Source organism: Alexandromys fortis, unplaced genomic scaffold (assembly GCF_014885135.2).
Source record: "Alexandromys fortis isolate MF-2015 unplaced genomic scaffold, M_Fortis_MF-2015_v1.1 scaffold_126, whole genome shotgun sequence".
NCBI lineage: Eukaryota > Metazoa > Chordata > Mammalia > Rodentia > Cricetidae > Alexandromys > Alexandromys fortis.
The window spans coordinates 844,414-858,711 of NW_026068018.1; the positions used below are offsets into that span (position 1 = coordinate 844,414).

Sequence of the window (14,298 nt, forward strand, 5' to 3'; positions counted from 1 at the left end):
GACAACCAGGGCTCAAAGCCCTATCGTCTAAGTCCATTATTCTATCAAACTTCATTTGTAAAACGAGTCCAAAGACAAAAGTAATTTCAGAGCAGTGACTGTAAAGCATTAAATTCTAGGGCGGGGCTCTGTTCGGAGCCGGGCTGTGCACAAATGCACTGGACATAAATCCATGCAGCTGCCTAGACACACCCAGATATTTCTGAGCCTTCTAATCAAGACTTCCTTTAAATCATTTGTTTGCTTGCGCTTTTGCCTGACAGCTGAGCCATCCTCAAGGTTGTTGTTCCTATTACTTGAATTGATATGAGCATTTAGAGAAAATCATTTACACACCCATCATATGCTAACGTATCTCCTGTATTTTTTAAATAAAATACTTGCAAATATGGGTCTGGATCTCTAATTACATTTTTTTTCTTGAAAACACAATCGGAAGACTGCATACATTTGCTTGATTGTTATGGAAGCAATCAAGACTGAAGTCTAGTCTATTCTCCCAACATGTGGAAATCTTAACAATAGTAGATTCTTTTGTAAAGCCTTGAAAATGCGTAGTTTTTATTCTTAACTGAGGACTCTTTTTTTTCTTAATAATTTTCCTTTTCATTTAGCTTGAACTTACCTGTATATTTCTTTGAAAGGATGTAAATGTTAAAGAATTGTCTAACATAGCAATTATTGTTACATTTTCTCTTAAAAATACTAGTTTTGAGAATTTCATATGCAAATATGTGTTTTGATCAAAGTCATCCTCACTTCTTACCTTCCAACTTCTTCTGCACCCCCTACCACTTTTCTCTTCCAGCTACAGTACTAATTAAGGCCACTGAGTTCATTTAGGGCTGCCAATAGGTACAGGGATGAGGGGCTAGCCATTGGAACATGAGCAACCTATCATATCCTCATCCAAGCTCTTCTGACTTCCCACATCCATCAGTCATCAGTTGCCCATAGCTCCTCAACAAGAGGTGGGACTTTGTGAGCACTTCCCCCTTCATGCTGGGATTTTGACTGGCTTGTGGTTATTCCAATCTTATGAAGGCAGTCACAGCCAGTGTGATAATAAAACATTCCTCTTGTGGTTGCAGGACCCCGTTTCACATCTGCCCTTTACTAGCTCTGGCTCTTGCTTTCTTTCCATGGCTTCTTTCATGATGATCCCTGTACTCTAAGGGAAGGAGGATGATACGGACGTTCATGGATGACTAGGCACCCCACAGTCGCTTATTCTCTCTGCCCTAGAACCTGCTGTGAGTGAATCTCCTAACTTTAAAATGAAATCCAGTCATTTTTGCAAAAAGTTTGTCCTCAATGAAATTTTATGTATCCAAAGAAACTCTTGACAGGAAAGAGACGACCTTTGTGGAGAGCACTATATCCTATGTGGGGCAGCAGATTCAAATGCAGGGTCTGCATGAGTCCCTGAAACTCAGCAACAGGTCAAACAGCTTGTTTCAAAGATGTGCAGAATACCCGAGGAAATATTAAAATGTTTAAAATTTAAAATATTAAAATGTGCTAATGTCCAGTGAGTATATAAAAAATGTCCTCAACGTTTAATCGTGGGGAAAATCAAATATTGTAAGATACCACCACACATTAGAATGGCTAATATATAGAATAACAACAAAAATGAAAAATAATAAATTATGAACAGATTTGGAGAAACTAGAAAATTTATGTACAACTGATAAAATGTAAAACTTGATAGCATAGAGGAAAACAGTATAGCACTTTGAAAAACAAGCAAAAATAGAATTACCATGTGACTCAGCAGTCCCACCTCGTTTTAGGAAATTTCCCATCTCTTTTCTTTCTTTTCTACTTTTATATTTTTTTTTCAAAACAGGATTTCTCTGTGTAACAGTCTTGGCTACCCTGTAACTTGCTTTGTAGACCGGGCTGAAAGCATTTCCCAGAGATCCACCCACCTCTCATTCCTGAGTGCTAGGATTAAAAAGACTTGAGATACCACTGCCTGGCTCGCTCTCTCACTCTTTCTTCTTTCCTTTCCTTTCCTTTCCTTTCCTTTCCTTTCCTTTCCTTTCCTTTCCTTTCCTTTCCTTTCCTTTCCTTTCCTTTCTTTCTTTCTTTCTTTCTTTCTTTCTTTCTTTCTTTCTTTCTTTCTTTCTTTCTTCCTTTCTCTCTCTCTCTCTCTCTCTCTCTCTCTCTCTCTCTCTCTCTCTCTATCTCTTTCTCTCNCCTTCTTTCTTTCCTTTCTTTCTTTCTTTCTTTCTTTCTTTCTTTCTTTCTTTCTTTCTTCTCCCTCCCTTCTTTCCTTCCTTATTTTCTTCTAGCTCTGAGACAGGGTCTTGAGCCTTGCTATGTAGCCCAGGCTATGCTCAAAGTTAAGATTCTCAAGCTTCAGCCTACTTCTAGGGGTCTGCCCCCAAAGAATTAAGATCATGGTCTTGCCGTGTGTGCTGACACATGCTTATATTCTCAGCATTTATTTTTGAGAATTTCAACGTAGTTTAATCATAGTCATCTTCTCTTTCTCCTAACTACTCCCCATCCCCTAAAACTTTTCTTCTTCTTCATTTTAAACCCACTGACTTCTACCTGTGCTGCCTATATACTTAAAAACATGGGGCCATTTACAGGAGTATAGTTGACCTCCTGGAAGCTGTCAGCTGTTACTCCTCAGTTCGGGGTAGAGGCGTTTGACCCCCTTCCCAGATCAATGCTAGAGGGTGAATGGCTTGCTCTTGTGTGGGCAACACAGCTGCTTTGAGTTCATGAGTGCCGAGGTCCTACAATGTTGAGAACACACTCTTATACCCTGGTCCTTTCTGGCCTCTGGCTTTTATAACCTTTCTGCCCCCTCTTCCACAATAATTCCTGAGCCTTGGATGTGTGAGATATATATCCCATTTGAGGGTGAGCATTCCACTGGCATTCTCTTCAGTGAGGCCAGTAGTGAGTCCCCACACTAACCACGGTCCACTGCACAAGGAAGTTTCCCTGATGAGTTCTGAGATCTGCAGTAATCTATACATAAAAGATACAAATTTGGAGTTTGATACTATGTCCACTTGGAAGAATAATAAAAGTGTGCCTTAAATCCAATCAGCAAGTGTTTGGTTAACATCAGACTGCTTTTGCCACTATTGTTCCTGTGGGCACGTTGGCATGATGCCTTGTTCGTTATTACTGAAGTTCATAGGGTTAATAGATGGGTAAGAATGCTAATAACATTTTTTTTCAACTAACCCTCCCAGCACTGGTGCTGTGCAAACAAGTCACATGAAGGAAACTTCCTGGTCAGTACCAAGTTGATCTCTCATGTCCCGTGACCAAAGTGTATAATGTCTTAAGCAATGGTGTTTTACCCTAAAGTTCTGGTGGGCAACCAAACTCAGTGGCAGTAGCCTGTTTGTTTAGGGGGTGTCTATATGATACTCCCAACCAACAACTCAAGGCATAATCACCCACACCTGGCACTGGGCTTTTTATTTGGCAACCTATGACTTCTGGGATGAGCATCATCCTCTGTACAGGATAACTCCAATTAAACCCTTTTATGTGAATATACAGGTGATACAAAATGGGAAAGCTGACTAATGGAGAGGGAGGCTTAAAGAGAAGATGAGAACATATGGCAGAGGATAGTCTGGGTGGTTAACACTAAGCATGTTTAAATAATCCACATGAAAGCATATTTTTGTGACACACATACTCATACACACACAGTCACTCACGCATACACACAGTAACAGAACAAACATATAATACTTACTCATGAACACACGCCCGTAAACATGAAGTCACTCATGCACATACATACACACATACACTCACTCATAGACACTTTTAGCACACACTCATACACACACAGTCATTCATACATACACACACTAACATAACATACATACTTACATACATACTCACTCATGAACCCATACATCCATACACACGCAGTCACTCATGCATACATACACACACACACTCACTGACACACACATATACACTCACTCACAGACACAGGACTCACTTTTAGCACACACACTTACTCATACACACACAGAGTCATACACACTCATACAAAAGATTTCAAAATTTTAATTCTAAAATTTAAGGAACATTTCTATATAATAATATAATTATTTAAATTTGAAAAGTATTCTTGGAAATGACATTTGTTTTAATTTTTTCTTTCATAGTACCTTGACTGTATTAGAAAAACTGTTCAATTAAATCTTATTAAATAGATGAATTTAGACTATCTTATGTTCTCCCGTCTTTCCTTATTAACACACAGACATATTCAAGCCAAAAGTCTATTTTTTTTTGTTTAGAAATATATACAAAACTGAAAGTCTGAATTTTGTTTCTCTTAAAAAAAAATCCCCCGGCTGTCTATACAAAGGTATTTGCTGATGCCCTGGCCAGAATCCAGTCTAAGCGATAACAACCTGCTCTGCATACCTCATCTTCCATGGCTATTATGAAGGCATTCTTCTTTGCTTCCTGTTCTAAAACACTGTGTAACGTTGCTGAATTCATTGAACTTTTTTTTTTTTCTACATCCTGTTCGGCAGCACAGGATAAACGAGCTGAGCACATCTGGGCACTACATGCACACTGTCGGTCTGTAGAATGCTTATCCTGAAGGCTATCACACAACCCATTTGTTCAATGGGTGCTCCTTTTGGAAAGTGGAACAGAATGCTATTTAGTCAATGTTTAGTCAATGTTAGATAACCTGTTTCTCATGAATTCATCTCTGAGTCCAGTTTTATAAAATGCAAATGTGGCCAAAACATTCATTAAGGGTTGTTCAGTGGTCCTTACAGGTGCCTCTTCTAATGTGAGGAGGAATACACGCAACCCCACAAGTCCTGAAATGTACTTGGCGCTAACTCAGCTCAAACTCCCGTATCCTATCTGCTCTGGGTGATTTGATGCAGATTGTTTTAAAATGGCTCAGGACAGTGGTGGGGGAACCTGGAAAGAGAATACCGTGGTTAAGCTGAGTATAATCATTAATCCGATTTCTGCTGCATCTCCCAACAGGAAACATGGTTTATTTTTTATTCAGAAAACACGTTGAATGCTTTGAATGTGTATATTATACTGGCCGTTTGCACAGAAGATCATTTAGAATTGATTTGTCTTACATTGAGAATACAGTTTTTTGAAAGCAGATCAAGTTCTGTCTAGGCTGAGAGGAAATATGAGGCGGCTGTCTCTGGAGGCCCAGCCCTCTGCTGTCTGTCCGTCTGTTAACCTGGCAGTCTCTTCAGGTTGCCGCTAAAACCAGGTCCCTTCCTGGTGCCTCCCCTGAGAGTTCCCCTGGAGTTCTAGGGTCTCTCTCTGTCTCTCTCAGATACGGAGAGCATTTCCTGCCGTTCTGCGCGTTATTCACTTGGCCCTTTTCGGTTGCTAGTTCAGACTTCTTTTAAGATGCTTGTTATTATTGTAAACGTCAACTGGAATCCGACTTTTAATTTGCCAGGCCCTGTTTGGCGCATATCGCTTTGATTCTTCTATAATGCTTGAATGCTATTCGTCACTTTCACCTTCTTATTTGCAACTATCAACATATTTGAGAGAAAAAACACAAAGCATGAGTGTAGCCGTGAAGTCCCCCAGAAGGCAGCAGTGAGGAAGAGGTTCTCATTATCAAGAGACGGCTCTGAGCAAGGTGGAAACACTGCCAGGGCAGCAAACTGTGTGTGGAAAGGAAAAAGGAAGCGAGAAGCTGGATATTGATCTTGCCAAATGAAGCAATGTAAGAAAATATTACATTGTGAATTTCTTTCCATTATTTTCTCAAGTAGGTCCAGCAACTCAGATTAGGAGAACAATGGCTGAGATGCTGGGACAAAATCCAATGCCTCTGATAAAGCCCCTGGAAACAGGAAATAGCAAATTTATTGAGACAAAGCAAGTGCTTCTTAGGGTTTAAGTTTTTTTTTTTTAATCAAAAGGGGGCATTAAAATTGTGACATGTATCTTACATTTTTACACATACTACCAAGACGGTTTTTTTTTAAATAAATCGTGTGGTAATTAAAATATTGGGTATACCATTCATTTACTCAGTGGACAAAGCATTGTGGTTATGTTGGACATGAGAAATCTTCAGTTGATGAATCTGGTATCACTGATCTTAGCTTAGCAAGGAGCCCCCTGATGGACTTACAGTGCAAATGTGAAAGTTAGGCCTCCAAACCTTGGTTTAACCTTTATTATTTCCTCTCCTTTCCCTTCTCTTGTCTTTCAATACTTTTGACAGTCTACTAAGATGTTCACTGAGTTCATCCTTTCTAAGTGCTGATGGTTAAGACAAGGGGTACATAAAAATGGTTTACCAACCAGACTCATGGGGCAGATGCTATTGCAGATGCAGGGTATTATGGCCCTTCAAGAGATTGGGTGGCTGTTTTGTCGCCTAAACTTCACTTGTCTCTATCCTTAATCTGCTCTGCCTATGTCAGGAGGCTGTTGTAGGGTTCCAAGGGAGATAGTCTATGTTATGGTCTCCTGTGATTATCCTTGCAAACACAGCCCTAGGTAGTAACTTACATGACTCAATATAGGAATGCATTGAAAATTTGATGTATGGACTTAGAAAGAAACTCACATTAAAAAGGATCTTATTTGGCCTGTACAAGTTTTCATGTTCTGGATGAAATATCCCTTAGTTGTGTGTGTGTGTTTTGCTTTTTTTTTTTTTTTTTTTTTTGGTGGACAAGGCATGGTCTTACTATGTAGCTCAGACTATCCTCAAACTTGAAATCCTCTTTCTTCAACCTCCCAAGTGCTGAGATTATAAGCATATGCCGTCACACTCAATTCTCTTAGTTCTTTGTCAAATAAAGTAATTTTCAAAAATCAGTTAGAGCTCCTACATGATCTTTCTCATAATTCTTTTTGTGTACTTGCTACATTATAGTATAGTTATAATTCTACATTTTACTTTTCCTGCTTGATTGTGAAGATTTTGAGGGCCAAATCTGTTTGTCGGCTCTGATGGTGTTTGAAGTAGATTTGAGAAGCGGTTTTCCAGTGAGACATCTTTTCCGTGTTTTTTTGTTTTACGTTTGATTACAGCATTTACTAGGCAACAGAGATAGTTTTCTACTGTTTATTAAGAAAATATCATGGCTTGCAATAATAAAGAATTCTAGGCATCCAATTAGGGATTGGATTGGCATTCCAGTTAGGGTTCATTCCATTTATGGTTCAGAGTAAAGGAACACAATATTAGCAGTGGTACAATCATTCATAGAACGCATGCTTTGCAAAAGTGGGAAAGCTGGTGAGCTGCATAGGTTCATCAGTATAGGAAATATTAGCTGCCTTTTCCTCTTTTATTGGCATCCAAGATTTTCAGTTTCATCTTCTCTGCAGAAGTGTCTTGTTTGAAATGTCTTGTTTGTAAGATACAAAGATGAAACCGAGGGATTTTCACCCCTCTCCTTGCTCTGTAATTCTCCAGTGAGATTGATGGTTATTTGATGTGTAATTTTTGTTGGGTTTGAATTTTCACTATAAACCATTACAGAGTAATCCATTCTGCTAAATACTCACTTTTAGTCCTCCGTTGTTTTTATTACAATCAAATGATTGAGATAACGTTAAAGGACATTAGCGAAAAGGCAAAACATTCAAGAGACTGGATTTAAATGAGGCCTTATATAGAAAAATCCTCAAGTAGATGAAGGTCAGGGGAAGACCTTGGGGATGGTGAGAACCTCAAAAAACTCCTGCTAAGGGATGCTAGCAAAGTTTGAAATTTGAATCCCCAGAAAGAAGAGCTTGGGTTTTCTCTGAGAGCGCCCATGACATTTTGTGACTAGGAAAGGACCACATTTGGGCAGGAAGAGAGGACAAAATTGTACCTGCTGAACATCACTGCAAGTTTGGCAGGAAATGAAACCATCATGAGTGAAAAGGAAGAGGAAATTGCCAGTGACACACAGATGCAGGGCTCTGTTAAGTAAAGAGAAAGGCTGGAATGAAAGCAAGTGCTGTAAGGGAGGAGGGCTGGGTTTGCCAAATAGTCGTATCATTCAGTGTTTTAAAAGTTGGACAGGATGCTTCCAGCTGGAGGAATATGGCAGCTTGGCAAGCCGTTACCTCTCCTGAGCCTTTCTCATAAATGATAAAAGATTTATCTCGGCTGTCCAGAGTAGTTTGCAAAAATGTTTATTAATGAGCTTTAGAGCAGATTCTGATCTTGGTTGAAAACAGGTGTACATTTGACAGTCTCTGGGTAACTAAAGGAAGGCTAATCAGTCCTCTTACACGAACAGCACCTCTGACCCCGATTCTTAAAGAAAAACACATATGCAAATCCTTCTAGTTTTCGCAATTAGAGGGGCCATTTTTGCAAGCTACATTCCTTACTCCTTTCTCCCTTTATTCTTAGATAGTTCCACGCCCCCCCCCCATCTTCTTTGCATCCTGTCTCCATTCTAGAAAGACTTGAGTAGTATGCCATGCAGGAACACAGAAGGTTGGCTTGACACTGCTGTTGACAATTCGTTTGTCAGGGTGTAACTGTCTGGCATGCCCAGTCACTGTTTTGAATTCCTTTGCAAAGTATGCCTTTGTTTAGTCTTGGGGGAATCGGCTTCCCTCATTTTTCCATACACTCAGAACGTGGCTAATGGCCACTCTGCTTTGTATGGAATGCAGATGTTTGCATTTTCACACGCTTTAGCCAATCAGCTCTCCATTCCTTTTGCAAATGGCAAGGTGTCTAATCTATAGGGAAGGTTCAAGATACTCTTTCTTGGGGCATTTCTAAGAAAAATTGCACAGGTCATGGCAGAGAAATTGTGCTCTTTTCCAGTTTATCTCATTTACTTTTCAAATTCTACATCTGCTTTCAAGCCATATGTAGCATGTTATAGAAGGCCTGGCTAATTAGCTCCTATCCTTTGAAGTATAACATCCAATATGCCTCTGAAGCTAGAATATCTTTTATAAAAGCTAATTATTAAGAATATTTCTAATATTGTATTCCTATTGCACACTATAATTTTGAATGCATCCTAGATCTTTTTTTACATGAAATAGAAAACTTGCCTTCTGCTCTGGGAACTTAAATGCTATGCATTTCTGCATGATACATAGATGAATTTTAATACTATTACTCAAAGACACGGATGATTTCTCAAAAGGTGAATGGTATCTACACATGGGCATGGCACTTTCAACTATGTATTTTAAAAGTTTTTTTTTAAGAATAAGCTTTAAGTACTGAAAAGTATTTGTCACAATCATGTTACATTTGCCAAAAGTAATGTGTGTATGCACATGTGCATGCATGTGTGTGCATGTGTGTTTGTAATCATCTTAATACAAGCTCGTATCTGGATGGCTGCTTTTCACTTGACTTAAACCACACGTCATGACTGCATGGGAAGAAGTAGTCCTGCCTTGTTCCTGTTAGAAGTGGTGGCTTGCTCTGTCCCTCAAGGAAATCTTGGAGGGAACACAGCTCTGAAGGTGACTGAGCCAGCTTAGGGCAATGGTGATAATGAGACCCAGCTATCCCAGTCACAGGGAAAGAAGTTGGAAGGACTGTTTCTTATATGGCCAATGCCTTTGTATCTGTGCCTCTTGAAGTTATTTAGAAATCTTACAGCCTGGGTGGTGAATGCTCATTTTTCTTTTTTCTGTTCTCTTCCCTTCTCTTCCCTTCCCTTCCCTCCCCCCCCCCCCCCCATTTAGCAGTTTCTTTATTTTGAATCAACTAAGGTGGCCTTTTCTCTATAATGTAGGAAATTGAATTACAGGTTGGAGGTGTGATTAATCCATTTAGGTATTAACAGTCACATATGTGCTCAGTATTTTATGACTGATGAAATTAAAAAGAACTGGGTTTTGTGCCAGTTCTTATCCCTCTTGTATTTCCTAAAGTTAAAAAATACTGTTTTAGCTGTATAAAATCCATAGTAAATTATGAACTATCTCTGGTAGCTATAAAATGAGTCTTTGGTACTTTGCTTATTAGTCAATAATTATTTATTGTTATTTAATATTTAATAATTATTTAATGGAAAAAAGATGTTTACAAACATAGTAAAGTATTTAATGCTATTGATTACTGTTTATTAATCTATGCTATTTTTTTTATCTTCACAGAAATTGGTCCAGTGACAATTACCACAGATCCCAAAAAGTTTCAATATGAACTCAGAGAACTCTATGTTCAGGTGAGTGAAATGGAAAACCGTGTATCTTTGGCTGACTTTCCTCACTTTTAAAATCTGAAGGAAGTAATTATTCCCTCAGGGGACTCAAGACATGTCATGCCCCCCCCCATGTCTAGACTGAATCAACAGATGTAGAATATGATATTGTAAGTTCATTTGTGCTGCACCGACAGCCACCTTTGCCCTGTAACAATGGAGCTGAGAAGTTGTGACAGAGGCGATTTGTCTTCTTTACAGAAACCATTTGCTAAACCCTGTCCTAGGAAGGTCCCTTGCCTTTGATACACAAGAAATGGTTAATCTTTCTTACAACATAAAAAAATGTAACCAAGGTGACTGTGAATCTCCTTCCTCTAAATTGCCCATATAGAATTTTGGGGTATAAATTACATATGGTTAACAGGAAAGGCCAGTAGCGTTCACTTCAGGATCATTCCGAAAGCAGTACTTGGAGAATGAGTATTGGCCCCTTCATGCTGCATTGAGATTATCCCTAAATCCATTCATTAAAAAGAATTCGCCTCTGTGCGGCTGCTTTACTTGCTTTACTACACTTCCTTGGTGGCTTCTCCTGCTCTCATCTCTAGACATTTGTGCCTCTTTCCAGCATCCATCTGGACTCATTGTTCATAGTTCCCCTCAGAACTCTTGCCATTTCCAGCGACGTCCACGTGTGTTGTGTCGTATTCCACTTAAACAGCACCTCCTTACTCCTTGACCTGCTAGCCGATCTCAGCGGACTCTAACTGCACTTTTTAGCCCTGAATTACCACAAACATCCTGAACCTCGCCACTATTTCAAGTCTTCCCTTTCCTCAATAACTAATTCAGACATCTCAATCTCCTTCAGCACACGGCATCGGAGATGCTGATGCAGCTTCCTATGCTGCTTATTTTATTTATTCATTTATTTATTCTATTCAAAAATTTACACTTGTTGCTGCTTTTATTTTTTTTTACATCCACCAGAAACTGTAGTCAAGTGGCTCATAGGCTTTCTCCCAGGCCATTACAGCCTTCAGCGTTTCACTCTCCGCCCATCTAGTTCAGAGATTTATCATTTTAAAACATTGTTTTGTCTTCTCCGCGCAGTGTTTTTCTGTTCCAGAGGCAACCCCTCATTTCTAAGTGACTTGACTCTCTGTGTTGTTCATGCGTCTCCACCAGCTGCCAAGGGCTGTGGAAGTCTTGCAACACAGCACGGTACACCACCTGCCCTGTGATAAGGAGGTAGTGAGCCACGGATCAGTCTGGAGGACAGAGCAGGACTCCCGGAAGAAATCCCATTCAAGATAAGACTTTGAGTATTTTAAAGATTGTAAATTCTGCTAAGGGAGTGCAGAAGAGAAGATTTGGACAGGAACTTCCTGAGCAAAGAATAGCATAGGCAAAAACCCCAGAAGAGCGAGGAACAGTGATGGGAGAATTTATGCCAGTTCCTTGAGGCAGAACACAGAGCTTGGGGACAGAGTGGCCCCAGAAAGGGATGAGAGGTAGTGGGGTCTCAGACATTGCAACCCCCAGGGAGTATGTGATGAAGCCCAGCAAGAGGCACTATGACCCATAACCACCCTTCCGCCATTCTCACAGTTCTACCGTGTTTCCTAAGTCATCTCAGCCTCCCGCTCCTTTTACTGACAACTCTTATACATCCTATAACAGCTGTTTCAGCAAATGACTCAGAGCAAGTGACAGACTTCAATTTCATGTGCAGGCGCAGGAATAAAGCCGGTAGCTTCAATGTCCTTAATACTGTCCCTTTCCTACTCCTTCATACTTCCTTTCCTCTCATCCATTCTCCTATTTTTCTGCTCCCTTTTCCTGGGCACCTTCTTGGGAACTCGTCTGGCTTGAAATTGAACAGCAGACATGGGGGTTTCTCAAGCTTTGGGAACTAGATTCCACTTTCTCCTCATTTTACGGTCCCTCCTTTAGTAAAATTGTATGCAATCGCATTTGTTTTGAGCCTTAGTTTCTTTTGAGGGACAGATCCTCATTTTAGTCTCTTGGATGTCAAGGTGTCTCTCTAAAATAAGATTCATGGAAGTTCCTTGTATGGTTGTCCAAACCTGGCCCTTCATCTTGGTCTTTGTCTCCTGCTTGCCAGCTTTGCAAATGTTATGGTATTGTGATTAGTCGCCCAAATATTTGATTCATTGTTAATACACCTCTAACCTACCTCTTCTGCTAACGTCAGTAAGGTCTGCTTTTAAACTTCATAGATGTCTTTAAAAATCCATTGAGTTTCTCTCTCCTGACACATTGTGCATCCTAGTGACTTTACTGAACTATGGAGAAAAGCACCTGCGTGATGTTTTTGAGTTTGCTCTGGTTTTTGCTTTTCTGTAGATGAAAGTCTCAGAACACGTCTCTGAACTTTGACCCCTGTTAGGGCTTCATCACATAAAAAAAGTCTTATCTTGGATGTGATTTCTTCGGAGACTCCTGCTCTTTCCTCTGGCTTGTTCTTGTCTAACTACCTCTCTGTCATAGAGCAGATGCCATATTTACATCGAAGGAACATGTATGGCATCATTAAACATCATACATTATTATCCAAAGAAATGCGTGACATGTAGAGCATGCTCACATAGGAACATGCGTGACATGTAGAGCATGCTCACATAGGAACGTGAGTGAGATGATGAATAGACATGGCAGACTATGCATACGAGCCCAGGTCAGAGCACATTTTACAGTGTTAATGTTTGATTAGGTGCAGTGTTAGGTGAAGAGCTTGATTGGGACCGCAAAGGTCACTCTGTTTTGTGCCTGTCTTGATGTGCACACCAAACTGAGTGAGTTATTGCTAACATATATATATGTGTGTGTGTGTGTGTGTGTGTGTGTGTGTGAACTTGCACAATCACCTCTTGAGTGCTCTTGTTTTTGATGAATTTTCTTCTTGTCACCTTTCCTATCAGTGACCCTCTGTCCCCCCGACCTGATGGCACATTGCTACAATAGTCATTAACCTACTACTTCATTTCTAGTCACTTTTCTTTTTTCTAGAGGCCTTAGAATAGAAAAATCTTTAGAGGTTGAGATTCTCCAGGGGAGTGTGGGGGAAAGTCTTGATGGAATTGTTATCCTGTTAAGGGGTTGTGACTTGAGGAACTCCATTTTCTAGGTGGTCTCAGTCTCCACACTCTCTCGTTCTGCTGTCAACTCGATGATAAGAGTTCTCGGTGCAGCCTGGGCACCTTCTGGGCGGTGATTCAGGGTAGTGGGGTGTAGTTTACATAGCTCTTGCACGGATGAATGACAGTTCTTTTGAAAAAATGTTTGTTAGCAGCAACATTATATCAAAATGATTTGAACTCACTGGCACAAAGATATCTTAAAAACCCAATCCCAGTTTTCAGGATGTTGTAGAGACCCAGAAAGGTCAGGGAAGGGAACTTTCGAGCTGAGGACCTATTAGGAACAGATTGAATTCGCCTTCGCCTCTGTAAGAAGGCAGCAGAACTGTACTCACAAACATCTGAACAGACTGCAAATAGCCGCATTCCAAATAAGACCTGGCACCGCACTGCTGTTTCCTGCCGCTCCCTGTTTGCATTTTGAAGGATCTTCAGGGAGTGTCCATATCCTCCCTGAGCCATTTGTCTCCAGGGTGAAAGACCTGCTTCCTGACTCACACCCATTGACTCTCTTGGCAAAGCTCAGTTTAGCACCCTCTGGAATTGAATCTGATGCCGTCAATATCTAGGGTGGTTTGATTTTTACCTCCAATTAAAAAAGAATAATCTCTCAGAATTGGAGTTGGTGTCCATGTCTCTGGAGATTTGCTCTGGGTGAGGCACATCTTATTAATATTATTTATTGCTGCTTTGATTTGACTTGTGTTGTCATAAGATCCACAAGGGGTCAATTAGAATATCTTGTTGAGAAAGAAATTAGATATTTAGTTTTTCATTTCATTCAGGCCTGGGCGCTATTACAAGCATCAAGAATACCACGGGAGCTGGGCAGTGGTGGCGCACGCCTTTAATTCCAGCACTCAGGAGGCAGAGGCAGGCAGATCTCTATGAGTTCGAGACCAGCCTGGTCTACAAGAGCTAGTTCCAGGACAGGCTCCAAAACCACAGAGAAACCCTGTCTTGAAAAACCAAAAAAT

General features: G+C 40.3%; 1 protein-coding gene across 1 annotated transcript in view; it reads left to right on the forward strand.

Moving 5' to 3' along the window:
* Positions 1-14,298, forward strand: part of Hmcn1 (hemicentin 1) — a 449,244-nt gene that overhangs the window by 100,920 nt on the left and 334,026 nt on the right. Inside the window, exon 2 of the mRNA XM_050162915.1 lies at positions 10,108-10,178. Coding sequence (XP_050018872.1) covers positions 10,108-10,178 — 71 coding nt within the window. The remainder of the gene's footprint in view (positions 1-10,107; positions 10,179-14,298) is intronic.